The sequence below is a fragment of the Poeciliopsis prolifica genome, unplaced genomic scaffold (genome assembly GCF_027474105.1).
Source record: "Poeciliopsis prolifica strain line A6 unplaced genomic scaffold, Auburn_PproV2 SCAFFOLD139, whole genome shotgun sequence".
NCBI classification, from domain to species: domain Eukaryota; kingdom Metazoa; phylum Chordata; class Actinopteri; order Cyprinodontiformes; family Poeciliidae; genus Poeciliopsis; species Poeciliopsis prolifica.
In genome coordinates, this window is record NW_026562514.1 from 335,868 (window position 1) to 362,872 (window position 27,005).

General features: G+C 39.8%; 2 protein-coding genes across 3 annotated transcripts; both read left to right on the plus strand.

Moving 5' to 3' along the window:
• The first annotated feature begins 1,280 nt into the window (after positions 1-1,280).
• On the plus strand, positions 1,281-7,084 carry LOC129355638 (leukotriene B4 receptor 1-like). 2 transcript variants are annotated; one of them, XM_055025228.1, is made up of 5 exons: positions 1,281-1,575; positions 4,886-5,434; positions 5,526-5,726; positions 5,815-5,858; positions 6,168-7,084. In XM_055025228.1, exons 1-5 carry the CDS (start codon positions 1,558-1,560, stop codon positions 6,427-6,429), a joined length of 1,074 nt encoding a protein of 357 aa, XP_054881203.1. In that variant the 5' UTR covers positions 1,281-1,557; the 3' UTR covers positions 6,430-7,084. The 2 variants fall into 2 exon arrangements, with proteins under 2 accessions (XP_054881203.1, XP_054881204.1); XM_055025229.1 differs by lacking the exon at positions 1,281-1,575 and adding an exon at positions 1,602-1,843.
• A 4,094-nt stretch (positions 7,085-11,178) lies between these two features.
• Positions 11,179-14,564, plus strand: LOC129355607 (leukotriene B4 receptor 1-like; the record flags this gene model as incomplete). The annotated part of the gene is given in 5 exon segments (XM_055025193.1): positions 11,179-11,246; positions 11,248-11,279; positions 11,282-11,630; positions 12,921-13,194; positions 13,838-14,564. Coding segments are annotated over 5 exon segments (1,110 nt in total), but the record flags the coding sequence as incomplete, so codon positions are not given.
• Positions 14,565-27,005: the final 12,441 nt, after the last annotated feature.

Sequence of the window (27,005 nt, forward strand, 5' to 3'; positions counted from 1 at the left end):
GTAATACAGTTTTAGTGTTTGTTGCTTTCAGAAATGATTCACCTAATAACAGTTATCTGTTATTTTCTTATCCTGGTGGCCCCCTGACCGACATGGGGCCCACCCACAAAATTTGTTTTAAATTTTCTTATGGAAATAGAAAAAAATGGGGTCCCTGTCAGTCACAAAATTAATCACATAGTGTTTTAAAATGGTTTTAACAGTATAAATGAAATATTCCCACTCCCAGACCAAAACACACATCTATCTATACCTATAAGCACATCTATAAGTGCGCTTGATGGTGACGGTGTTCAGCAGCAGTCAGTGGAAGACCAGAACGACTGTGGCTGTTACTATGCTGCCAAGAAAAATTATCAAGTCAGATTTTCAAAATGAGAGAGAAAAGACCTGAGTGTCAATTTATAGCCCAGTTTTTCTCCAACAGAGGTGGGCAGACTGTGAGATTCTCAACCATGGACTCTAGAATGCTCAGGAGACACCCTGACGTTTCGACACAATGATGTCGATACGAAAGTACCAGGCTCTTGCTCCAAAAAGATCGACGTGTTCCTGATCTTTTTGGAGCAAGATCAGGTTTTATGCTAGATCAGCTAACTATGCTAACATTTAGCATAGTTAGCTTAGCTAAAGAGTACCGTTAGCCTCCATTTCACTAGCATTTAATGAATTAAGGAAATAATTTAACAACATACTCATATATGTAACTTGTCTCTGTACCCTTTACACACTTAACAGCAGATGAGTAAGTCAGCAGCAGCTCTAGCCCCGATACCACTTATAACCTTTAACCCCTGTCCCTGTGAAAAAGGTGAACAGTGTACAAGCTAGTACATTACCTGTTACTGTAGCTGGAGAGGAGAGACATTTCAATGAACTAAACGAATAATAATAATTAAAAAAAAGCTCAAGCAACCTATTTACATGCAGCGTGTGGACTGTAATTAATTAGTGAACGTTGTGCTAGAATCAGTATTGGACCAAAGAAAGCAATGCAGCTGCAAGCCTTTTCAATTGTGACGTGTTTGACGCATCAGAAGAAAAAAAATAGCTAACTCGGGTTTATGCTAGCGCTGGAAAACACCTAGCATGATATTTGCTAAAACCAGACCAGTCAAGTAAATTAAAACAGCGACAACAAAAATAAATATTCTTGCGTTTTTACGACGTAACCCACTTTAAACTACCTTGGAGCTAAAATATGCTACAAACAGACTTGACTCGAACCCTATTTTCGGAACCGGAAGCTCTAAGCAATTGACGGGAAGAATTTTGGTTAACGGTTAAACCACGACTTCGAACCGCTAACTGGAGAAATATGTTCCCGTAGACGTGTGAACATTATCAGACCGTCAAGGCAAACAGAAGCAGGACACACCCATCCTCTGTCAAAACGTGTCGAAGCAAGAAGAGCAAGCCTTTGGCGTGAGACGCGGGTAGAAAAGCGCGGAGAGGACGTGGGTGGGTCGGAGCGCGTGGGCAAACTGGAAAGGTAAAAGGAGGAGAGGAGAAAAAGCGTTCACCTGAAAGAGAACCGGTCGAGCTTCGCCTGCGCTCATGGGGTCCTCTCACTCGGTGAGTACGCGTCCGTGTTTTTTTTTTTGTTTGTTTTTTTCCCCCCAGAGTTTTTACGCGCGACAAGAATCTCGAGACGTGCTCACGCGCACACGAACGCTGTAATACCGCTGTAATGTTTCTAAAGAAATGTCAAAGTCAGCTTTGGATCGAACAAATTTGGTATTTGACGCTTGATGAAGAACTTTAAAAACAAAAGAGAGAGAAAGAAATCCAAACAAATCCTGTCCAGCTGAATCCGTGCCTTCCACGTGAGGTGCAGTTTCGGGTGAGTGTGTAGACTTTCCTCCATAGGTGCAGCAGCTGTCATTCTGAAGGCATGTCTCTTTGTCAAAATGTACACAAACACACCTTCTGAGTCATTACTGATGGCCAGCAGCAAGGGTGCCATAGGGTTGAAAGAAATGGATAAGACTTTCTGTCACTTCAAAGTTGACTTTGACCCTGTGGAATCCGTTTTGGACTGTGTGCATCCGTCAGGGACCTGTTTGAAAATGAATGGCGATAAATCTCTCTCAGGTGCATTTGCATCTCTGAGTGCACTTGAAAAGTCTGTCTCCAAAAACCAAGGACACAGTGATTTGATTTGCTCACACGATCATCTGTGATGATGGTGAATTAATCAAAAAATCAACGAAGCCGGTTGAGACGAGATCTTGGTTGGAGAAAAAAATAACTGCTGGTAGAGAGAATGACATTTTGCCTGAAGAAACAAAATGTAGCCTATACATCATGCGTTTGAGTTATGTTTAATTTAAAAAAAGATGATAAAAAATCAAAAATCTGTTGTGTTCACCTGAAGAGGTAAGATCTGATTGATTTGAAGAACTTCTGCCAGGCAGAGTTAGAGTTGGGAAATATTGTCAAGTCAAGATGTAGCATGTACCAGACCAAGTACTGAGAATGAATCAAAGTTTCTTTTTGCTTTTTTCCCGCCTTTACATTTACTTGTTCTACAGTTGAATTTTACAAATATAAAGCGTTTTATTTTCCTAACCAGCAGCACGTTTTTTAAAGATCTTAGTATGGTTATACCGTATATTTCTCATGCTGCAATTTATTTATTTATTTATTTTTATCTCATTTGTTTTGTTTTTATTTACTTTTTGTACAAATCTGTCTGATTCCACCTCTTTGCTGCTGGAACACCTGAACTTTCCCACTGACGGACGATGAAGGATTATTCTATTCTACTCTATTGTGGTCTACATGTTTTTTTTTTTCTGCGCTTTGTCGAAAAGACTTCATACATATGCATGGCATCCCTACTTAAATAAGAATAAGAATAAAGTCGTTGTATGACGAGAATGAAGTCACAAGTTAATTCCAGTAAATTTATTTTTCAGAATTTTTCTTAGCGTTGTGGTTTGTTGCGTGTCGCTGCCCTTAAGACTTTTCCTCAGCAAATTCCCAGTAAATCACTGTAGGTTGAGTTCTTTCAGACTGAGTTGGCCTTCTGTGAGCGTTAATCGAAGTGTAACCATTAGTGCTTTGCACATGCTTGTCTGATTGAGAAACAGTAATTCCTGAGTCACTGAACAAGTCAGCTGGAAAACTGACATGAAATGTAAAATCTGAAAGCAATGAATATAGAGATGATGGAACTGATTACGTTGGAAAGAAGCTCTTAGGCTCTTCGGCTGCACTAACAGGTTATTCCTGCTTTATATGAAGCAGTGTGTAACTTATCGAAAGCGGTCTCATTAAATAGCTGTTCATTTTTAAGCCGAAGGTTTTCATCAGCTAATATGGCAGCTCTCACTGCTGCCGCAGTTTCTATTTGCTTCTTATGCTTCGACGACTGATTTCAGTCACATTAGGAAAATGAATACTTGCTGAGGTATGCAGCTTCCAAAAGTATTCATACCCTTCACACAATACAACCACAAACATAAATATGTTTCATTGGAATTTTATGTGAAAGGCCGACACAAAGTGCACAGGTGTGAAGCGGTGGGAAAAATTATGCAAGATTCAAAATGTTACGTACAAAAAAACATGAAAAGTGTGGTGTGCAAACGTGTTCAAGCCCCTTTTCTCCAGAAGTTACTTGACGACTGCTATAAATCCAGCTGCTTTGTGACGCCTCAAAGGCTAAGAGAATACTGGGGAGCAAATGGCATAATGGAGTCCAAGGAACGAACCAGACAGGACAGGGAGAAACATGGCTATAAAAAGATTTCCCGAGCTTTGAACGGAGCTCTGTTCAGATCATCATCCAGAAACTGAAAGTGTGCAGCACAACTGTAAGCCGGCCTAGACGAGGCCGTCCAGCCAAACTTCCAGGCTGAACATCTCTAATCAGGGTCCTGATTAGAGATGCAGCCAAGAGGTTCATGGTGACTCTGGACCAGATGCAGAGATCCACAGCTCAGGTGGAGGAATCTGTTCACGGGAAAACTTTTAGTCATGCACTGCACAAACTGCGTTGTTTATGGAAGAGAAGACCAAGATGGTGGGTGGTGATGGGAACATGAATGGAGCCAAATACAGGGCAATCATTGAAGAAAACCGCTTTGAGTCTGTTTAAAACAAAACGTATACATGTGTAAGAATGGTCCAGTCAAAGTCCAGACTTTAACCTATTTGAGAACCTGTGGCAAGATCTGAAAACTGCTGTTCGTCATCTAATCTGACCGAACCGGAGATGTTTTGCAAAGAAGAATGAACAAAAAAATTTAAGTCACTAGATGTGCAAACTAGACAAAAACTAAAAGACTTGAAGCTGGAATTGAAGCAAAAGGTGGTTCAACAAAGTACTGACTTTTTCACACCACAGTTTTCAGTTTCTTATTTGTTTTCCATTCCTGCAGGATGAGATATTGTCATATTCTGCGGTGTTGCTTTTTTTTCCCTCTCCTTTTCCTGTAAAATGTTGAGTTGAAGTTCTGCTTTGGATTTTTAATGATGCAGGACGTTTTGTCTCATCAGGCATGCAAATAAAAAACTAGCTGTAAATCATCGCTGCAGTCCTGAAAGCAGTTGTTGCTAAACGGTGCGCTATACTCATGTCTGGTCTCGTTGCTCAGGAATTAACAGTCCCAGTTAAAACCCGTCGCACTTGTGCCGCTCTAATACGCGTCAGCGCAAGCAGTTCATACTTATGAATCTCACGCCCACAGCAGAAAAAACATTGAGGTCCTGTTCTTCCATCAGGCAATCTTGAAAAGGTGCTTGTTTCAACGGTGCTATAGAATCAAAGAACCTTCCCACTCTTGTAGTTGCTAATTTGTGGTTCTTTTTTTATGGGAAAGGAATAAACGCAACAACCCTTAATACAAATTACTCTCCAATACTTCCTCTTTACCAGGGAATGGAGATGCCCCACAGTAATGGCAGCTGTGTCGCCAAGGAGAGTATTGTAAGTACTCCAGCTGCCACAGTGACGGGCACTCTCATTCTCTCCATGGTGTTTCTGTTGGGATTCCCCGGAAACCTCTTCGTCATCTGGAGCATCCTGGCGCGGGCCCGAAAGCAATCCGTCACGACCCTTCTCATCCTCAACCTAGCCATTGCGGATGGCTCCCTGATGGCTCTGACCCCGTTCTTCATCGTCTACCTGGCTATGATGGACTGGAAAATGGGGACTGTGATGTGCAAGGTTCTGTTCTACCTCTGCTTGGCCAACATGTACGCCTCCATCTACCTGATCATGCTGATGAGCATTTACAGGTTGGTGTCGATTGTGTGGCCCCAGCGCATCAGCGCGGTCACCAGCAAGAGGACGATTACACGTGTGTTGGCTGTCATGTGGTTGCTCATCATGGTTGCATCAATTCCTGCGCTGATCTATCGAGAAGCGAGGCTTAATGCAGGGAACAGAACGGTTTGTGATTCATTCCACGACAAAGACCCAGATGTAAGTTTGGACAATGCCTTTCTTTCTTAGCTCTGTGAACACATGTGAGCTTTCTTTAATTCCTCCCTTCTTTTGCCCACCTGTATCCCAGGCAGTTCTGCAGTACATGCTGGAGGTTGTGTTGGGCTTCGTGGTACCTTACGGAATCATTTTAGTCAGTTACATTTGCATCCTGAGACGGATCCGGCAGACCAGATTCCGCCGCAGGATCCGCAGCGAAAAGCTAATCCTGGCCATCGTGGTGACCTTCTGCCTGTTTTGGTTACCCTACCACATCATCAACATGGTGCAAGTACGTCACGTTTCTTCTGAGCATGATATGATTTTGAATAAGTTCAGTCAGCGGATTAATAATCATGTCGTTTTTGTATTCCCCTCAGGTTGCATCGGCTTTGCTTCCAGGATGTTCACCAACAAGAGTAGTGTAAGTGATCCTCTGTCTGCAAATGCACTCATCTTAGAAAAACAACTCAAACAAGCACCGAGCTATTTTCCTCCAAGGATAAATTAACCCTTTTTTGTACCAATGAAAGGACTGAGGACAGAGACAGAAACTGATTGGCTTAAAGAATGGCTCTCATGAACTATAACTCCAGCCCTATTGTTCAGGGTATTGAGCCATTAAAAAATATTCAGATTTTCTGACAAAAATAAGAACTCTGGCTGTGAGTTTTTTAATAATTCATTCTTCTTTCCCAACTCTCACTCATCTGTTCATGTCTTGTCCGACAAGGTTGGAGAAAATATGGAAGAAGTTTCGTGCCGTTACCTCCACAGTCGCCTTCATCAGCAGCTGTGCCAACCCGGTGCTCTACTTCTTCGCAGGAAAGTCTTACATCAGACGGGAGGGCGTGGCTTTCATGGCTCGCTTGTTTGAGGGCACGGGCTTGGACTTCTCCAGGAAGAGCCGAATGAACAGCCAGAACAGCCGGGACAAGGACAAAGACGCAGAGGTCGTGCTGCAAGACAAGGACGGAGACTTTTCCACAACCTGAAACTCTTAACATCAAATCAACAAAAACGGAAAAATAGAAGTGAACCCCCGCTCCGGTCTTGAAATCTTTCTTCCGTCCAAATGTTAAAAAACAAGTTTTACAAAGACTTGAAGAGTCTGTAGCACCAAGAAAGATTCAGCGGATCGCCGAAGACGAACTCTTGGATACATTTGCAGACAAAAACCTGTTAAGATGGTGATGCTTCATACATACAGAAGTATTTGAAAACGGGCCCAACACCCATATGAACCTTGGAATATCAGACAAACTGAGAGTCATAGCCTGGGATGCTTAGACGTCTAAGAAGTCTAATTCAAGTCCTCTAACTTTGTACATTCTGTTTCTACGTGCTTTTAAATACATTGTCTGCTATTAATTTGCTTGCTGATGTCTTTTTCCTGGGGCATCAACTTTTATTATCTTTGCATAAAACCATTTTTAAGAAGTCATTGAAATAGATGTGAATTTTTAGAGCTTTTGTATAAAAAAGAATATTGTGTGCTTCATCATATCAAAACATTGAAAGAGAGTACTGGTATCACTTTAGCGTCCTTCTCATGTTTGCACTACATGGCTGTTCCAAACATGATTTTGTAATTCCCTCTCCAGGACAATAATGTTTAGTTTCACAATACATGCCACTAGATGTCACCATTTCCACTTCTTTCTTTCTTTCTTTCTTTCTTTCTTTCTTCTTTTTTCTTTCTTTCTTTCTTTCTTTCTTTCTTTCTTTCTTTCTTTCTTTCTTTCTTTCTTTCTTTCTTTTTTCTTTTCTTTCTTTCTTTCTTTCTTTCTTTCTTTCTTTCTTTCTAAAAAAGTGGCATTAATGAATATCTGTGAATTTAATTGAATTCTTTATCATCTTTTTCAAGAAAATGCCATTCAAATTCTCACAACTTTCACTGAGTTATAGCTATGCACTACAGTTTTAGCCAAAGTGTGTTTGTTGTACATATGATTGTACTTTACTTTTGCAGAATGTTGTGAACAAATTAAAATACCCCAAAAATATCTGCAATAACAATGTGAACCATATATATTTAGTCCTTGGTATTCATTTAAATAGAAACAATCTGCAGCTTACAGTAACAGCTGTGCTAGTGGTGCATGGTTCTGTCTCGAATATCAAGATCTGATTCTTCTGCATTGAATACACCAACAGAGTTAGATATCATCGTGAAAAAGTCATTTTTGACGACGCTCATGCTGTCATGGACATGAATGCTTGCCTTTTAGGATTGATCAGCAAGTGTCGTGGTGTTTTCAGGTCATCAGCTATGGCAATTGCTTAAGAAATGAACAGGAAATGCTCATACAGATGCGAGAAATGCACCAAAGTGACTGAAAAACTGCACCGAGTCATGGATTTCCATCAAAAGAAATATTTCCCTGAAACTGATCTGGGAAATCAGATCCCAACTGTGTGTGTGTGTTGAAATACACCTATATCCTTCATGCTCCAAAGTATTTTTGCAATGTAGCTGAACCACAGCCAGAAATCTCCTTTGGCAATCTTTTTTGTTTCCTTATTTCCTTGTGAGCTGAATATCAAGATAACTGGTGGTCTCACTAGCTGATATCAAGGTATCTTGAGATCTAACAAAATATGGATGGATGGACGGATGGACGGACGGACGGACAGACAGACAGACAGATAGATTAGGCTCTGTGAGAAGCGGAAGCACAACTCTAACAGTTTAATATTTTTGTCATTATTTATGTTTAAACCCTCACTCGTGTACACAAAAGCCTTGAAGCGGTGCTCTGCGCCAGGCGCGTCTCCCTATATGGCAGCCTGCAGCTTTGGAATGTGAGGACGCTGCACATTTCTCAGTAGGTCAGTCCAAACCCCAAACGTCTTAGCCTGGATGAGTTAATGGCTCTTAGTATAGACCTGCTAATGAGTAACGATGACTGTTTGACAATGGTCATTTATTTTCTGTTCATATTTTAAAAACGTTTAGACTACTGTCAGTTTTGAATCAAATAATTATCTGGTAATATAGGAAGCTTTTGGTAGAGTGAATGACAACCCTACCATTTTAGCCACTTCCCACAAAACAGAACATAACATTCATAGTAGCTCTAGTAGATTGATTTTCAATTTTTTTTCCTGCTGTGAACCACTTAATGCTGGCTTCAAATATTTAAACAGTCTATGTGGCATTATGTTTTATTTCTTTTCTGATTTTGAGGTAGCTAAAAAGACAGTAAAGGAACACACAGGCACATAGCAAAAGGTCTGTGGCAGGAAGTTTACTGTGTCAAGGCCCTGGTTCAAACCAGGTTTTTGCCGTCGCTAAACCTTTTGGCCCAGTTTCACCTCACTTTCTGTAACCCCCAGCAAGTCGCTGTTCCGATTGAGCTGGCCTGGCTGCTTGTCTGCTGAATTGTACCTAGCAGTATATGTAGCCTTCAACTTGCTCGATATTCTATTGACCAATCAGAACTGGAATTGAATTACTGGTGAACACGAGTTCGATGTTATCCAACGCTGTGTGGTAAAGCAAATGCAGTCTCACACACACACACAGGTTTGCCTGTAGCTGATAACGGCAATCTCCGCCCATTTCCGAAGCGGTACTTTCCTCAATGCTAACGTAGCTAGAGCTGGGGTACAACGGGGTCAGAGCAACTGTAGTTTGGCGGTTTAGCTTTAATAAAGAGGTCATTTTTTCGTAAAAGAAAAAAAAAGAGAGAGAGAGAAAGAAAGAAACTAAACCAAAAGTTATGACAATGTGACAATGGAAAGGGGCTGAACTGCGACAGGCATTCTTGGACTTTTAACGTTACAGAAATCCTCTTCTCACTCGGCCCAGTTTGACAAGAAGTTGGTTCTGGCAGGAGATGTTGTTTATTATTTTAAAAAAACAAACAAAAAAAAAGCAGTTAAGGCCCAAACGGTTTGACATCACACACTGTATTTTTATCCAACAGGCCGTGCGCAAATTTAAAAGTCCACTGCCGTTTAAGTTAAATACTCTTAACTCAATAGCAGGAAGAATTATTTTCTAGGACTGAAAGCTGAGTTAAGCACATATATGCATTTCACTTGTTTAAAAAAATGACTTTGAATGTCTTAAAAAAAACAACAAAACCCTCAACTGAGCAGTTTCAGACAGAAAAGTAGATTGTATGATGCAAACCATGACACAATTGACACATCGCCGATGCTTATGAAACTGAATACATCCTGTCCATAGGCTTTACACAGATGTGGAAAGAAGGGGGGAAGCTGTGTTGCAACAGCAAAAAAAAAAAAAATACAAATGCTCCGTGATCCGAACTCGTGTACGAACAAGTCAGTCAGTTTACTGGAATATCCACCTCCCTCATGTATTTTCTCCCCCAAATGATGACATCTCAAGCTGGCCATTGCCTTTGTGCCATAAACTAGGCATTTTGAAGTATTCTTTTACTTTTATAGAATGAAATTATGAAAGGCAAAGTAGCTTCAACCAGACTGGAATTTATTCATTTATTATGATTGGACTTTACTTTCTTGCGCCATACAGACACTTCTTGACAGAGACCTACTTCATTCGCATGCCAACAGTCTGGAGTTGTCGGCGCTATCGGATATCAAGTGCAGGAAGATATCAGGTGCATCTTCCTGCAAGAATCCAAAACTGTCTGAGCAAAATGAAAAGAGGAGGAGGAAGAGGAGCAAGGACAACATAGAAATCCAGTTGGGGTTTCTCTTGGCTTCCTGTTAATGGTTTTCCCCTCACGTCACGTGACCAACATTTCGCAATGCGCTTGGTTTGCTCATCACAGAAACGGCAGTCAGAGACACAGAGAGAGAGACAGAGAGAGAGAGAGCAGCAAAGTTCATGCAAGTGGAGAATAACGACAGAATACAGTGGAGTTATGGTGGTGAATTGAAGAGATCATTTCCAGGTGAGTTTCATGAGATTGATACTTTGACCTTTGGATTGAAATGCAGACAATTATTTGATTAATATTGCCTTATTTTCAGTCTTGAAGTTTTGAGAAAGGGATTAAAAATGTTGGGCTGCTCAGGTTTGATATTGCTATTCATTCAACGTACAGTATGGAGTTTTTAATTGAAAGCTTTACCATGTGTGTTGTTTTATTTTATTCTGTTATTTGTATTTAATTTTACTTTTTGAACAACTTGTGTGTTTTGGTGGTGGGCTGGAATGATTTCATTACTTCTTTTTTATTCCTCTTATTTCATTCATTTCAATGCCTTTAAAGCAAACAGAAGGTTCCTGAATAGATTAAAAAAAAGTTTTTAATTACTAAAAATAGCTTATTGTAATGTTTATTTTCTCGACCAAATATTACATAAGACAAAACTGACTTACAGGTAACTTTTAAGCAAGACATAGAAGCTAAATATTGAATGAAAAAAAGAAAAAAAGATCGATATGTTTGATTCCACTGGCAGATTTTTTCACTTAAAACACATTTCCCATGTTATAAGTGAAATTATCTGCCAGTGGAAGTGGCACGTTTTTCTACTCAATCTTACGCCATCACTCGATTTTTACAAGCTCCTGTATCTTGCTAAAAAGTTACCTGTAAGTTTTATTTCAAGATATATGCACTGGAACGTAGAGAAAAAAAAAATACTCTGTAAGATATTTTTTTTGCAGTGAGGATAAACAGCACACCATGTTTCCTCCCTTTCCTCCCTTTCTGACAGGTTTGGCGGTTTCATGCGAGCTGAAGCCAAATTCCCAGTCTTAAGAGGATTTTTTCTTTGGGATCCAGTATGAAACCACTACCGCCGTCTCTTCGCCTCCTCCCAGCGATGTCTCGGCTCGCATTGGCATCGCCATCCTGGCCTTCCTTCCTGGGCTTCCCTGGTAACATGTTTGTTGTGGTTTGCTCTGCCGGGGTAAGAAGCGCTCGGTGACGTGCTTGTTGGTGCTGAACCTGGCCTTGGCCGACGGCTTCGTGCTCCTCAGCGCCCCGCTGTTCATTCGGTTCCTGGCGGCAGGACTGCACTGGGAGTTTGGCTCGGCGGCGTGCAAGCTGGTGCATTACCTGTCGAGCGTGAACATGTACGTGTCCATCTACCTGATCTGTCTCATGAGCATGGACCGCTGGCTGGCCGTCACGAGGCCCTTTGTGTCTCAGAGAATGAGGACCAAGCGCTCCCTTCTGGTCCTCCTGTTTGGGGTCTGGGTGTTGGCTTTCCTCCTGTCTCTGCCAATGCCGTTCTATCGCAGGTAAGACCAACACAGACAAAGGTATTTTGGTGCAATGGTACAATGAGGTATTTCTGATTGTGACGCAATGGAAAAACCCTTGGAAATGTTTCAAAATGTTGGAAACATTTTTTAGTCTCTAAAACCCCTTTTCGAAGGGTTTTTAGAGACTAAACTGACTTCCAAGAAGTTTAGTCTCTAAAACCCTAGAGACTAATCTACTCAAGGGTACTTTAGTCTCTAGGGTCTCTACGAACTAGTCTCTAGTTTACAGACTAACAAGCTTTTAACATCCAGAGACTAGTTTAGTTTCAGAGACTAGTTTAGGGGCCGTCACAATCGAGTCTCTAGGGCAACCCTAACTAACCACCCTAGAGACTGAACCCAGTTTTAGAAACAAGGTTTCAGAAACCTAAAGAAGGTTCAGGTTTCTAAACCTTCAGAATCGTAATGTCAATCTGAAGATAATGTTGAGGGAACTAAACATTAGGATGATGCCAATCTCAAAGACTTGGAGTTCATCATCAAAGGCCATAGTACGATAAATTTTATACAGATTGAACTAAAAAAATAGCATTTTTACAACTTCAAAGAACAGAAAAGGGAACAGTGACAATGACATTTGTCAGAACAGCAATTATTGGTCTGCCATGATTCAAAATTACGCAATATTCCAGCAAAAACAAAACAAAACACATTGCATAACTTGCCCTACATTTGTCTTTCAATCAGTCCTGAGTTGACAACGCATGATCATTGGTCTTCTGTTGTGGAGTTAAGATCTTGTTTGAATTAAATGTTTTCTGTGAATGAAAACTGTTTAATTTCATACAGTAATTTTATGAATCAAACAAATCTGTAGATTTCATTGTACGTACAAAAGCTTGGGGAAACTTCTCAATCAGCTTCAATTTATTGGGTAAAATGTAAAATTTTTCATGGTCTCAACAAGTTGCACCACCAATTACCTTTGTTCTCTTTGTTCATGTAACAAACCTTAAGTTTTAAAGAGGTAAGGAAAGCTAATATTTATCTTTGTCGCTTTATTAATCATCTGCCAATGATATGTATATTTTTAAAGTTTAGAAAGATTTTAATGCTTCATGAAATACTTTTGACAACTTGTCATAGACCTTTGACTGTAGAGTTTTGACTTCACAAAAAATGTAAGTGAAACAATCACTGATTATATAGTTTTTATCAGCAAGGACACAATAATATAATCAGCAACTGAATGTTGCATACCTAATGCATAGCCTGTGTATACGGTATCCAGGCGCCTCATTCTCTCTGCTTGTGTCTTTTTCACAGTATTATAAAGAAACCTATAGGGAACAGGAGCTTGAACATTTGCATGGCATACCACTGGGGGAGCATGGGTCACCCGGTCTTCCAGTACCTGTTTGAGACCATCATGGGCTGCTTGGTTCCCTTCTCACTCATCAGCACCTGCTACTCCTCCGTCATATGCAGACTGCAAAGTGCCAAGTTCCAGCGCAGAGGACAAGGCAGTCGTCTCATCCTGCTGATCATTGTCACCTTTGCCATTTTCTGGCTTCCCTATCACATCGTCAACATCATTGAGGTGATTCTGCTAATGCAGTTGTTAGTTGTAGCATCTGAAAACGCTGTATAACATTTACTTCTGTTTATTTTTGGTTTTCAATGCGTTTAGGTCAGTTGACGCTTCGAACTGTCAAACATGTCGGGCGCAAGTGCCTTCAAAACTCCTTTGTGACTTTTTCTGAGAACTGAGCAGTGAAATTTTCAAAGAGTGCGACGTCAAACAAATTCAATTAATCGTGATGTGTTTTCCGGGGACATTGCGCCATTCCATCGAACAATCAAACTGTTGCCTACAGTTGTTCTGAAAATGCTGTATACATCGTTAGCCCTCTTTGACACTTTGATACTGGCCTTTGTCTCTGAACCACCCAGTCCTTTCCAGCACTCCCCCCTCAGGACTTCGTCACAACGATGACCTACAGTGATATTCTGACCAATAACATGGCAGTGCTCTGTCGAGTGGAGGATGCCTCTCATGCTGATTGGCATTACAGGACGATTAACTGGAATTCTTCATGAACAGTTTCCTAAATATTGAAGAAACACTTTCCAAATTAGGATGAAGACCCAAACTTCTTCATAGAAGCCCACTTTTAAAAGAAGTCCACATCCTCCTGTTGGCATGGATTATTTGAGAAATGTCTCTCTTCTCACTTCCTCAGGTGGCTTGTTTGCTGAAGAACGACAAGCCGGGGATGCGCTGCACTCCCAGCGCTCGGCCCAACGTCACAGCCTTCGCCTACTTCAGCAGCGCGGTGAACCCCATCCTCTACGTGTTCGCCGGCAGCTCCCACATCCGCCAGGCCGGCCTCAGCTTCATGGGCCGGCTCTTCGAGGCCACCTACTCGGAGAGCAGGACCACGTCCACCGTCACGCGCAGCGGCCGCAGCGGCTCTTCGCCGGACGAGAGCTCCGTCCTGTACACGCTGTCGACCAAAATCGGGAAGCCCTTCAAAGGAAAGGGCAAGGAGAGAAGCAGCAGCGTGGCGGGAAAGGAAGCTGACGAACCAGAGCTCAAAACTCTTGCCATGGTCGAACAGTTAGAATAGCACTGGAGCTGTTTTACATTATACTACAAAGAGGAACGTAACTTTGAAAAAAAAAAAAAAAATTAAACCTTCTGTTGTTGAGTTTCATTGTTTTTTGTTAAATATTACTGTGCCTCAAACAGCGTAAGTTATAATCTATTTAAATGTTGTTATAAACATTGATGCTGTAATGAACTTTTTTATGCATTAGCAACAGGATTTCATGTGAAATAGCAGTAACAGAGCAGTAGATTCAAACTTTGAATGTATATTTCTTTTTATCAAACTGTGTACACAAGACTGAAATTACTTTTATTATTTAAAAAGAAAAACATTTTGATATTAAACTACCATCCCAACACCTTATTCTCTGTATTTATTATTATAATTTAAACATCAGAACTTTAGAGTTGTATATTCTTCAAGTACGTGAGTTGATTTTTTTAAAGGGGAAAAAATAGATTTTAAACATATTTAAATAGTAATAATACCAATAAATCTGTGTCGAGATTTTTTGGGGTGACTTTCTGGATTTTTTTCACAATCTATTTACGCATCTATATTGGTAAGAGTCCGATTGATTCATGACGTTCTGCTGCACAAACAGAACATTGCACAAGAATCGTTTCGTCAACCATCCTTCCCGTAATCGTTCTGATACATCGCTCTTCCCTCTGTTTCTCAACGCGAGTGAGATGTTCGTTTTGCTTACACCTTGTGGTTAAACTCCGCCGATGTTCAGAGCTGCTGTCACACTGTGGTGGACCCGTTGACACAGATGTAAAAATGGAGCAACTTCACTGGAAACATGAGTCACATTCATGAAGCGGTCTCAAAAACCCGACATTCCAAGTGCTGATTTAGTACCGAAGCTTAGAAATACATCCGACACTCAAAACGGAGAAAAAAAAAAAAAGATTTATGATATCCCACCTCATCAGTCACGCTTGTTGATGACAAAGACATCAGGAATAGTTTTGCTTCCGGGGGTTACCAGTTCAGATGTGCAGCTTAACAGCTGACGATTGGAAACTTGTCCAAAGAAATTTACATTTATTGCTTGCCAGCTTTTTTTTAAAGTTGTTTTATTTGTCAAAAATATCTCTTTTTTCAATGTATTTCTGATTATGCTTTTAAAGTAATGTATTCCTTGTTGTTTTCTTATGATCGTATGTTGTTTTGATGTTTGTTCTGTATTCCTTGGTTTCCTTTTTATTAGACAATTTTTTTTTCAGTTTTATGTTCAATTCTTCCTTAGTGATTAGTTTGCTATGCTTATTGTTCATGTTAACACTTTGTTTTTCCTCTTCGGTCTAGTTATTCTTAAGTTTTAGATTTATTTCTTAGTCCCTTGAATCTGTCTCTCTCCCCTCAATCCTGTAACTCATTTCTAATCAGTTACAGTTGACACTTTGATACTGGCCTTTGTCTCTGAACCACCCAGTCCTTTCCAGCACTCCCCCCTCAGGACGTCGTCACAACGATGGCCTACAGTGATATTCTGACCAATAACACGGCAGTGCTCTGTCGAGTGGAGGTTCTGTTCATAACTGAACAATGAACAGACGTTCATTGTTCAGTTACTCATTCCCAGTTTCTCCTTGCTGGATCCTTCTGTCTAATACTGTTTTATCACATTGAACCTTGTTATCTCCCTGCTGATTTCCTGTTTTGCTCCTGGATTCCTGTTTTTGTCCTGCCCTGGCTCCCTGTGTTCCCTCTAGGTTTACTTGAATAGGTTTTGTTTTTTTTTTTAATTATTTTTGGTCATTTGACGTTCTAAGTTTTCTGCCTGCATTTTCTGCATTTTGATCCTCCATCATAACATATATCATGACAGAGTATTTTGTGTTTGGCTCTGTTACATAAAATACATTACAGTTTGTTGTTGGGCTCTGGTGGCTAAGGTTGAAGGAGTTCAACCTGCAACCGCTGGGTTGCAGGTTCCAATGCCAGCTTTGTCTGAGGTTGGAATAAATACACATTGGAATAAATGCTGCAGCAATGACTGAACATAGCAAGAATATCCAATCATTGCTGGACATTCAGCAATGGACAAGAATGTCCATTGCCATCTGCAATGCAGTGCTTTGGAGATGCCATTTGCTATTTTTAGCATCTGTGGTATTTATACAGAAACACTTCAAAAGGTTGTGCTGTGGTTAAAGAGATGTGAGCCGGAGATAATATGAAACAGCTGTAAGCCAAGTCAAATTTGAAAACAAGCTAAATTTGACAAAACCAGGGAGTGTGTAAAAAGCACTACGTGGGGACAGAGCTTTTAGAGGTTGTCATGGATTCACTAGCTTGATGACATCATCCAGTTTTTGCTGCGGTGTAAAATGTCACACAAGCTACATACGCAACAGACGAGATAATTGATACTGACTGCCAGGTACTCCTCCATTACTGCTGTCATCAGCGGAAAATCATGACATTCTGTTTTTGACTCTCTGTCAATAAAGTCTGCAAGACCAGACATTCCCTGCAGCTGTACGACTCACCAAGAAAGAAGAAGAATTTATCAATTATTTCAATATCTTCCACGACCTGATGAGTAAATCTCTTTCTTTTTTGCGTAAAAATCTTTTGGTATAAACTCATCAGCTGCAGTGAAACTGGGGTCTTATGAGTTGGATTAGTTTTGGAAACAGGATGCGTTCCTTTACTTAAACATGTTCACATCATTAGTAATAAGAAAAGTCTTGCATATTACGGACTTCTTCTATGAAATGTGCCATTTATATGCCTCCAAGTACTAGTTTATTAGTAGAGAAGTATTGGTTACATATAATTTCATTATTGCCCAACTGTGAGCTTTTAAATAGCGAATAGTGTTAAGCTAGGTCAGAAATATGGCTCATTAATTTCCTTGCAGTTTTTATGGCATTCTTTCTGCACTGACTCATCCAATACCAAATTGATTCATTAATTTAGAAAGAGCCAGTATATTAATATATCATAATGTGGACCGCAGCCAATTCATGTTTAAGTAATTATCTTCTGATGTGTTGAACCAGAAGATAATCAGGAATCTTCCTGAATCATGAATCCTCAGTGGAGCCAATAGAAGTTCACAGCGAACAACGAACCTTTCACGACATGCTGTAGTTTATATAGCAAATAATGACAAGTTTTATGCAACTTATGCATAAAGAAATGAAACTATTGCTTCTGTGAGATGCAGGCGGGACAGTTGCATCCAGCAAAGGCCTGACAAAGTTTAAGCAGAGAAAAACATTTCTCTCTAAATAAAGGTGCCAGTTTCAAATAGAAAGTGTTGAAAGTTAATGGAACAGTTGGGAGGACTGAACTTTTTATCTATTTTTTTTTTGGATGGTTGCTATGGTAAAGACTGCGAGCCCCCAAAAAAAACAAAAAAAGAAAACCCCCAAAAACCACAAAAACAGCATGACTTTGTGAATTTACATCCAATACAAAATACAAAGGCTTTCCACACATTTCAGATTTTCATTTGTAAACCGTTTAAAGAAATGCGTCCCTTACACTTCACAATAGATAGAAGGGAAAGTCATGAAAGTCCTGCATGGTCTTGCAACACTGTTGCAAGACCATGTTCCTTGTTCTCTTTTGAGTTATTACCAAATAAACTGAAGTCACTTCACTTCAGATTACATATACTCTGTATGTTTCTTAATGTTTCCCCCGTTAGTCAATTTCATTATTTTTATTTTTACTGGTATATAGATTTTTACAAGTTTGTTTTTCGTTTAGTATTTGGACTGCTGCAAAACAAACCTGAAGAAGAATCATTTCTAAGTCAAATTAGTACGGCTCTAAGAACAATCGATGGCAGAAAGTACACTCTGATGAATCGTTATGTGTTTACCAAACTTACTCACATCTGAGGGCATCTTTAAAACCTCGCGGCTCAGATTCGAGCGTGTTGTCAGAAAAGACGAAACGCATGAAAATGGGAAATCCACAGAATTCACTGGTGCTGTCAAGAGAATTCAGAAAGGTGGTTTTTGAGTGACACAGTTTTGATGTTTTTTTTGCACGTGTAACTTTGCAATTTAACATTTGAGGAAATTACTTTGACCCATAAATGTAAAAATAAATAAATAAATAAATGAATGAATGAAAAATCCCGGCCAAAATGCCGAGCAGTTCCTGTCTGACATATGTTCTGAAAAGACAAAGAACAACAAAAAAAAAAAAAACAAGTGGCCAGCATTTACATTATGTGAAGAATAAAAATGCTTTCTTTTCCAAGGTCAACATATTCAAGCCAGCAGACGACTATTACTCATAACAAGACGCTACTTAAGACTGCGCACAGTTCAATAAATAGGCCATGGCACATATGCAAAACAGTACTAACAACAAAAAAAAAAACAACTGTGGTTTGTCTGATCTCATTTAGCAACATTCACAGGAAGTGGTTCAGCTTTTGGAAAGCTTTTTATACAAAAGTGATGATGTCCTTAGATTTTGACACTCAGGTATTTTTTTTCTGTTACAAGCTCTTATTCCAAGTAAAACTTTTTTTGTACCGTCGTATTGCACGCAATATTCCAGTACCGTTCATAGCTTAAACTTTGAAGAACACACACTCACACCTTGAGGTTTTGGACTGTCAGGTACCCACGCATGCACACGCAGAAGATGCAAACTCCATGCAGCAAGACCCCGGGAATCGAACCCAGGACCTTTCTTGCAGCAAGGCAACAGAGCCACTGTGCAGCCCACACGTGTGGCCCGATGAATGAGACATCTCATAAATTTGTGACAAAGCCCAGATCAAACCTCAAATGTCCCAAAGTTGATGACACACAAATGAACCAACATTAGATGATTCAAGAGAAAAGTTTCACCTCACTCTATCTAGTTTTCCAAAAACTAAACTAGATGCAGTATCTTATTTCGAAATCATCTTTTTTTTTTTCCTTTTTTGAAAGCGACCACCAAGCTATCGCTCTGCGCCTTAGAAAAAGTAACATTTTCATAGTGTAGAGTTTTTCACCCAGTATGAAATCCTTTCACCATATTAAAATAGCATCAACTATTCATTTAAGATAGTCAAAGATCCAGTTGTCTGATTAGTTTTTGAAGGACAGATTGTTGTTGATTACAACGTCAAGAGGAATAATTTGATTTTTTTCAGTCTTCATCTGCAATTAAAGTTTAAATTCTCAATATTATCACTTCAGGTCTATGTTTTCTACTGAGGTTTAGAGTGAACAAACTCCAACAAGGCATAATATTATGACCCCTTCATTGAGATGATGCTTTTAATATGTTCATTTTGGAATTATACTTTATATTGGTCAACTATTGAACATCTCTGTCTTCAAAACTGATGTGTTAAAGAAAAGGGCTTTGAGAACAGTCAAAATTTGATGCGGAACGACGTAGTGTTTGCTTTAGTTTTATTTACCCAGAATGCCCTGCGCTGCAGTTTGCTTCGTGCTTTAGGAGCGGTCTCTGGTCAGCTGGACGGTCACAGATTTATTCGAACCCAAACCAGTTTTAAACAGACAAGACTGATTCTTTTTTCGTTCTTATTTATTTATTTTTTTGCATTCACCATTCCCCAAACAAACCAGATTTCGATGAAAGTGGACTCAACAGGCTGGTATAAATGCAGCCGTAAGCTCTCTCGTTGTGTTCAGGTGGTCTATGAAAATAACAGCGATGGATGGTGAAGCCTCAGAGAGGCGTGTGGGGGGTTAGAGACTCACCCGTACTTTAACAGATCAGCTACTTTCACTCAACTAGCTGAGAAAGCATTGGGGCACCAGTCATGTTGGAAAAGTGGTCTGGCCCAGTTCTGGCCCACAAAGTACACTATGCAGACATACCGCGAAGAAAACAGTTCTCTGGTGGCCTAAATCTGCTTTGCTGATGGTGGCTCTTTGTTGGCCCAGAACAGTTTCAGCAGGGGAACCAGCTGTCAGCCAGGTGTGCCCCTTAATGAAGCCTTTCTAATAGAGTTTTAACAATTCCCCAACACGGACGGACACAAATGTTTATTTGTAATTGAATAGTCAGATGTGACAGCAAAAATGAAGACGGTGCCATTTAGCGAGGCGACGTTCACGAGCGATCCAACCCTTTTGAGCAGGACGACAGGACTCGAGTCTCAGTTAGCTCCACACACACTGCAGCAGCTCTTCTTGTTCAATTTAAGCTAAAAATGTATCCATTCAATCAGTGAATTCATGAAATGGACAAAAGAAAATAGAAAAAAGGCCTTGATCTGTGAGCTCCAGCTGCGACCCGTGTGTTTTCGTCACGTGTCATGGCGGCTCTGTGAGCGACCTGAACTGTTTCTGTCACTTAATACGGATGATGGAACTTTGTTTGTGAACTTCACCCACAAACACCATGATGGCGTGTTCTCAGAAAATACATGTACATTTTCAAAAATTGATAATTTGGATGGATCCTGGAAGCGAGCGCTTCGTCCTGAAGGTCAAGTTCTCTCTCCAAAGAGCCCAAAGTTCCTTCACTGCTTCTATTTGTTACGCAACAACCGCTTACAGTACAGGTTAGCATGTATTGAAGCAACCCTCAGGCACTGGGGGAATTAGGTTTGTGGTGTTTCCCACAAATTTTAAAGAAGAGCGACGTTCATTCACAAAGCCACATTGTCAGTTAGCGTGTCACAATAAGCCTGGGAGTAAACACGAACCATTCAGATCATCTAACAGCGACAGAAATGACTAACAAAAGGAAATGTAGACGTGAGTAAACAAACAGCCGGGGAGACGGATCTAAAATAAAGCAGAAGCAGCACAAAAAATAACTACGGCAGATCACAGACGGACATTTGATGAAAAACACAAACACTGAAGACACCCACGCAAAAACCCACAATGTTTGGTTTTCTCTTCCTCATTGGGTGAGCTGCAACTTAAGGTACAAACAAAAAAAGAAGTAGAAATGAATTCTCTAAGGTTCATGATAAGCACATGCAGGTTGTGGGCAGCACAAGTTGCTCAGCCCACAATCGGCCCACATGTGGCTCACACAGATTCAATCTCTATTATCGGGCCCTTTGTGGTGAGCCTTCATACGGTCGGTGCCGTCAGCGCCAGAACTTGCCCAGTGCCGGTTGAAATACCGGTTGCCATGGCAGCAGTCAGTCAGCAGTGCCGTCCTGATGTGAGACACGTCCCATACCTGACTGCTACATGCAGTGTTTAGTCTAATTTTTCTCTTTTAAAGGGGCAGCGTCATGTCAAATCAACTTGTTTGAGCTTTTACATCAAGTTCTCATTTTATTCTCTCATTAAAAACACAAGTGGAGTGTCGCCTTGGTTCCTTCATGCACTTCTTTCCTGGAGTTCTGGGAAAGCAGCCGAGAGAAGGGTGGTAGGTCCACAGCGAGGAGCCGCAGCCGCATCAGATGCAGGTTTGAGCGTTCAGTTCGGCTGCAGCGAGACCACGGAGCGCCGCTTCCAGGGGGCGAGCCGACCTGCAGGGGAAGACGACAACATAAATGGAAAAAGTGTCAGCGTGTGAAAGAGTCACTAGTCTTTCAGTCACAAAATGTATTGCATGGCATAGGTAGCCAGTTTTAGCTGTGGACCATTTTGCTCCTTTGATTGCTTAGCAGTTCCCCCTAGTGGCGCATGAGCCACATAGCAGGATGAGGATCAAGTTTCATGTTCTGTGTATGAACCTTTAGAAACTCCAATTTTTTTCCCTTCTTGCCCAGGAATTCTCACTATAATACAATCTTTCCTGCTTGTCATGATGACTAGTTGATCATTGTGCTTGATTCACTGTCATGTGGAGAGCATGGACATTGAATCCATGCTGGATCCACCTCGTCTTAGTGCAAAAACTTTTGATCGAAACATGTGATTGTTTTTCTCAAAATGGGCACGTTTCCATTCCGCAAATGTCTTCCATTCAGCAAACTCCAATTTGTGCAATTTTGAGGTTTTGTTGTACCTCTTGACGGTGCCCTGCGTGCACTGAGTGAGCCGGCGGGTCCACAAAACGGCCGGGTCAATTGATGCTGCTTTTTAAAACATGCACCATCCAAATCATCCCCACAAATTTAGCCAGGTGCTAATGAAACATCTCAACAGTGTCTCCTCCAACCAACACCAGAACCTGACGGCAGAGAAGAACTACTTTCACCTTGTGATCCTAAAACCGTTTTATTCTCAACAATGCCATTATTTACAAACAGAAGTTTCTATAGAAGGTTGATGCACTCGCTTACATTCAGATCCAACCTTTTCCCCTATTGCAAGTCGTCACAACATTTCTAATGATTCTAATTTAAATCATAGAGGCTGCACAAAAGAAAAGAGAAAGCTGATTTATACTCTTCTGCCTATTCGGATCCACAAATATCTTATTTTAGATAATAACAGTTGTAAAGATTAATCATCAGGTCACACAAAAGAACATCTTATTTTTTTATCTTTACTGAGAATCACCTTGTCTGTTTCACTTAAACTCCTCTCTGTTGATCTCATACTTTAAGATATCTAAGTATTTAGTAAAAGCATGTCCTAATGTTACATTCTTCGGTCATCAATTGTACGTCCCTCGGATCGGCTGCCATAAGGAAAGTGGGTCAGTTTACAAGAATCTTGTCTCATTTTTTTTTTAATCACGTTTGTTTCCCCCAAAATCAGTTCTAAATATTGAAACAGCAACAAGAACATTTAGTAACAACCCTCTAAATTTAGGTAATTCATTTTACACAGAAACCGTTTTAAGAGAACCCTATTAACATGTTTAAAATATTTTATTTCCTCACATGTAGCAATTAAGTCTGAATCAATAATATCAGTGCTGGCTGGTAGTCTCACATAGCGAAAGCTACAGTATCTTGGAAATAGGCAAACTAAAAATAGCTACCTTACCTCATGCAGCGCTTCCTTTCTCTGCTAGAATCCTGCAGTTCTAGGATTTTCGTAACTTTTTAAATGTTGCTTAATAATGCGTATTCAAACTTCCCTACTCCATTCAAACATCAATTCCTGTTTGGATTTTTCTGCAGTTTCTACTGACGTATTATGCATTCGCCATCGCTGTTATAGTTTCACCTCGTGTTAGTTCTGCTTCTCAAGGTGACCTTGGATGATTTAAAGATGATTGTCAATGAAAATATTTTCATTGTTTTGCTTTAATTAAAGTAATAATAACAATAATAGTTATTATTAATCTGACAAATTATTAATAATATGTATCATTATGATAATAGTAATATCGATTATTATTTTATTATTGTGATGTAGTTATTATTTAATTATATTTAACACTTATTACAAAGTTTTTATTATTTCATCATTATGAAATAATAATTATTAAATATAATTAATAATAATATGAATTATTATCATAAGTATAGCAAAGGATTAATTTTTGATCACTTTAATTTTGCATTTCATTTTGCAATTAAAAATTCACTTTTTTTTAATGTAAAAAAATGACTTTAAAGGTAATTATGCTTCCTGTGAGGTATAAATTACTTAACACCAGTCTTAAAGAAAACTGTATATAAGGTTCAGAAAAAAAAAACTTAAAAGAAAAAAAGGTTTATATATATATATATATATATATATATATATATATATATATATATATATATATATATATATATATATATATATATATATATATATATATATATATATATATATATATATATATATGTTTATATATATATAAAGTTTCACTTCACTGGTGGTCTATTTTTTAAAAGGACAGCAGATGATTCATTAAGTCTATTGTTGACAGAATGTTTGGTCAGTTCAGGGAAATAATTGTAGGAAGGAGTACACAACAAATAACTGGAAGATGTATCATCTTACCTGAATATCTCTCCCCAGTATTGTTATATCACATCCTGTTCCTTTGTCCCACATGTCCTTGATCATCGCCAAGCTCTTGTCTTTCTCCTTTCTCCGGTCCATTTGTAGAAACCCACAGGCATTCAGGACCTCCAGTGTCTCTCCTTCTTCAAGGTGGTCAAGAGCCGCGAGTCCATAACATGCAAACTCCACAACGGCCCCAGATCCAAGTGGAGTCAGAAAATCTGGAATTTCTTTCATTCCAAGTCCAGAGATTGGTTTTACACCAAAACACAAACGTGGACATCCACTGGACTATGTGAGCGGAAATGTTGCCTTGCATGAAAAGCCTGAAGACCAGGAGAAGCTCTTCTTCTCTGAAAGTTCATAGCATGAGAAAGGATTTATGTAAAAGTCTAGGTACTGTCTGGCAGAGGGACCTTGGCTGCATTTTTAGTAATGAAGAATGTTTGAAAGTAATTTCAAATAACGGGAAATATATTAAAGAACCGAGAGGGAAATTCTCACACTATAAGATTGTACATAGATTTTATTTCACCCCATCCAGGCTCCATTGAATGGGCCTGCTCACCAATAATCTATGTTGGAAATGGAAAGCAGAAGCAGGAACTTTTAGACATGCCATATGGGAATGTAAATGCATTTCCACATTTTGGAAAGCAGTACTACAACACATTGGATAGTGAATAGGTGCGGGGACACCCATGTCACCAAGTCTGTGTTCATTGGGGGATCAAACGTTGATGCCTAATATATCAAAACACCCAAACACCGTGGTGCAGGTGGGAACAGTCACAGCCGCCAGAATAATCCTCAGACTATGGAAATCTTCAACTGTTTTGAAAGTTAACAGCTGGTTGGGATTAATGTTGAAAATGGTGTCATATGAACAAATGTTGGCTGAGCTAAATAATGACGTAGAAAACTTCAAGAAATCCTGGAACTATTTTCTCTCATGCAAAACTTGGACAAGTAAACTCGTCTGACGAACTGCTGTTCTGGAAAATGCTGCTTACAGTAAACCTGTTTATTATGGTTATTTCTGCGAACATTGAGGATATTTGTATATGCCAATTCTCGGTGAAACTGTTATTGATATGATTTGCGCTGACCTGCTTGTTTTGGTTTTCTTTTTGATTTGTTTTGTGAGGGGATGGGCTGGGAGGGGTTATATACATATGTTCTGAAAAATAATAAAAACTTTAATAAAAAAAAACAAAAACATAAATTGTGCTTCTATGTTGTTGTGGATAAAGTCAGAACCTGCCAAAAAGCTTTAACAAAGGGACAGCGCCAAAACAAGTGGACAACAGTTTAAGGATATGAACCACAAAATGCACAATTTACATCAAATTCTGTCTTGAATATAAAATTAATATACACCTTAGTAGGATTTATTTTATTTCAAACTTTTTCAATCTTCACTGAACCCCTTTTCCACAAGTGTTTAACTATCTGTGCTGCCTCTGAATCCGTCCTACCTTGTGGTAACGCGCACATCTATGCGCAATACCTAATTTAATTTATTTTACTTGTAGCTGGTTTTATGACCCTGTCCCTATATTTTAAAATATTTTCGTTTAATGGCTGCCCGTCATTATGATTGACTGCTGCTATCCATCGCCGCCGTTTATTTTCTCATTGAAACTCAGGCTTTGAAAGTTATTAAAGAGGATGTCAGAGGACGATGGGAGGATGTAGAGATCTGTTTGCTTGGGCTGAGTTGAAGATTGACGGGGAAGAAGGTGATGGGCTGTAGAGTCTTGGGGACGCTTTGATTCTTCATCTTGCATTTTGCTTTGAGGGGAAACGTTTGGGAACAGCTTTTTTTTTGGACATCTCCTGCGGTTCTGCCTCTTGCACCACCTCTTTCCATCGGTAGCCGCAAAGCCCACCATCCTCTGAGCCAGCAGCGAAGACAGGGAGGCGTTTATTTGGAAACTACACATGGTGAGAAACGAGAAAGTTAGAGAGACAAAACAAGGAAAAAGCAGGGGGGGAGCAGCAATAGCATTCTTGGAAATGTCACATAAACAATCGCTGCACACCATGACATCAGACACACATCAACATGCCCTGTGACCCCTGAAGAGTAAATATAGGCACACATGGAAAACAAATGGTCAACAATGCCAAAAAAAAAACAAAAAGTTTCTCATACTAAATCAATTAAGTGTGAGAAATGGAAAAAAACCCCAGTCAATTTCAGCTAAATTTCTCTTAGACGTCCAATCAGTAACCTCTGCTGAACTGTGAAGCAGTAATTTGTTCAGTGGGTGTTAATGGAGAGGCTGTTATCTGCTGTGTCTTCTGAGTACCGCAGTTGTGTTGCACTGTTCCGAGAAAGTACGAGAAGAAGAAAAGCTTTAACAAAGAAGGAAAGTCATGGTTTGTCAACGGAATATTGATTCAGTTTTTGTATCCACTTCTACTGCATCCAAGCAAAGCTGACATCATCATCTTCTTCTTCTTCTTCCAGCAGTGTGGGGCCAATGAGGGGCTTCAGCTGGAGCACAAAGGCTTTGTGTGCAAGTCAGGTATTCAACACCTGACAGCAAGTCTAATTATAGCAGGACTATGGAGAACACACTGCACAAAAAGTAAAATCTCCACCTGTTAATGGGATCTCAAAGTTATTGTAATGTTTCGTTTTTAGTTAGTTGGGGACTTTTACCAAAACCTCTTTGTTAAAGGACAATGTAGAACATTAACCACAATCCAAACTCAAGCACCTATTTGTGTTTGCTTCAGTGTATCTGCAATACGCAATTCTCAGTTTCCTGCAACACCTCAACCTGTAGCACATTGTCAAAATCTTATATATTAGTTAGTTTTTTATAGAAATCGATCAGTGGGTTTTTGGCATCATTCTGATGGCTTTTGGCTGACGTTCCTGAAATCAATTCTTGCATAGGGGGCCATGATACTATTTTTACTATGATCAGTGACAACGCAGAGGAGGATCTTCCTGATTTTTATTGATGTAGAAAACACTG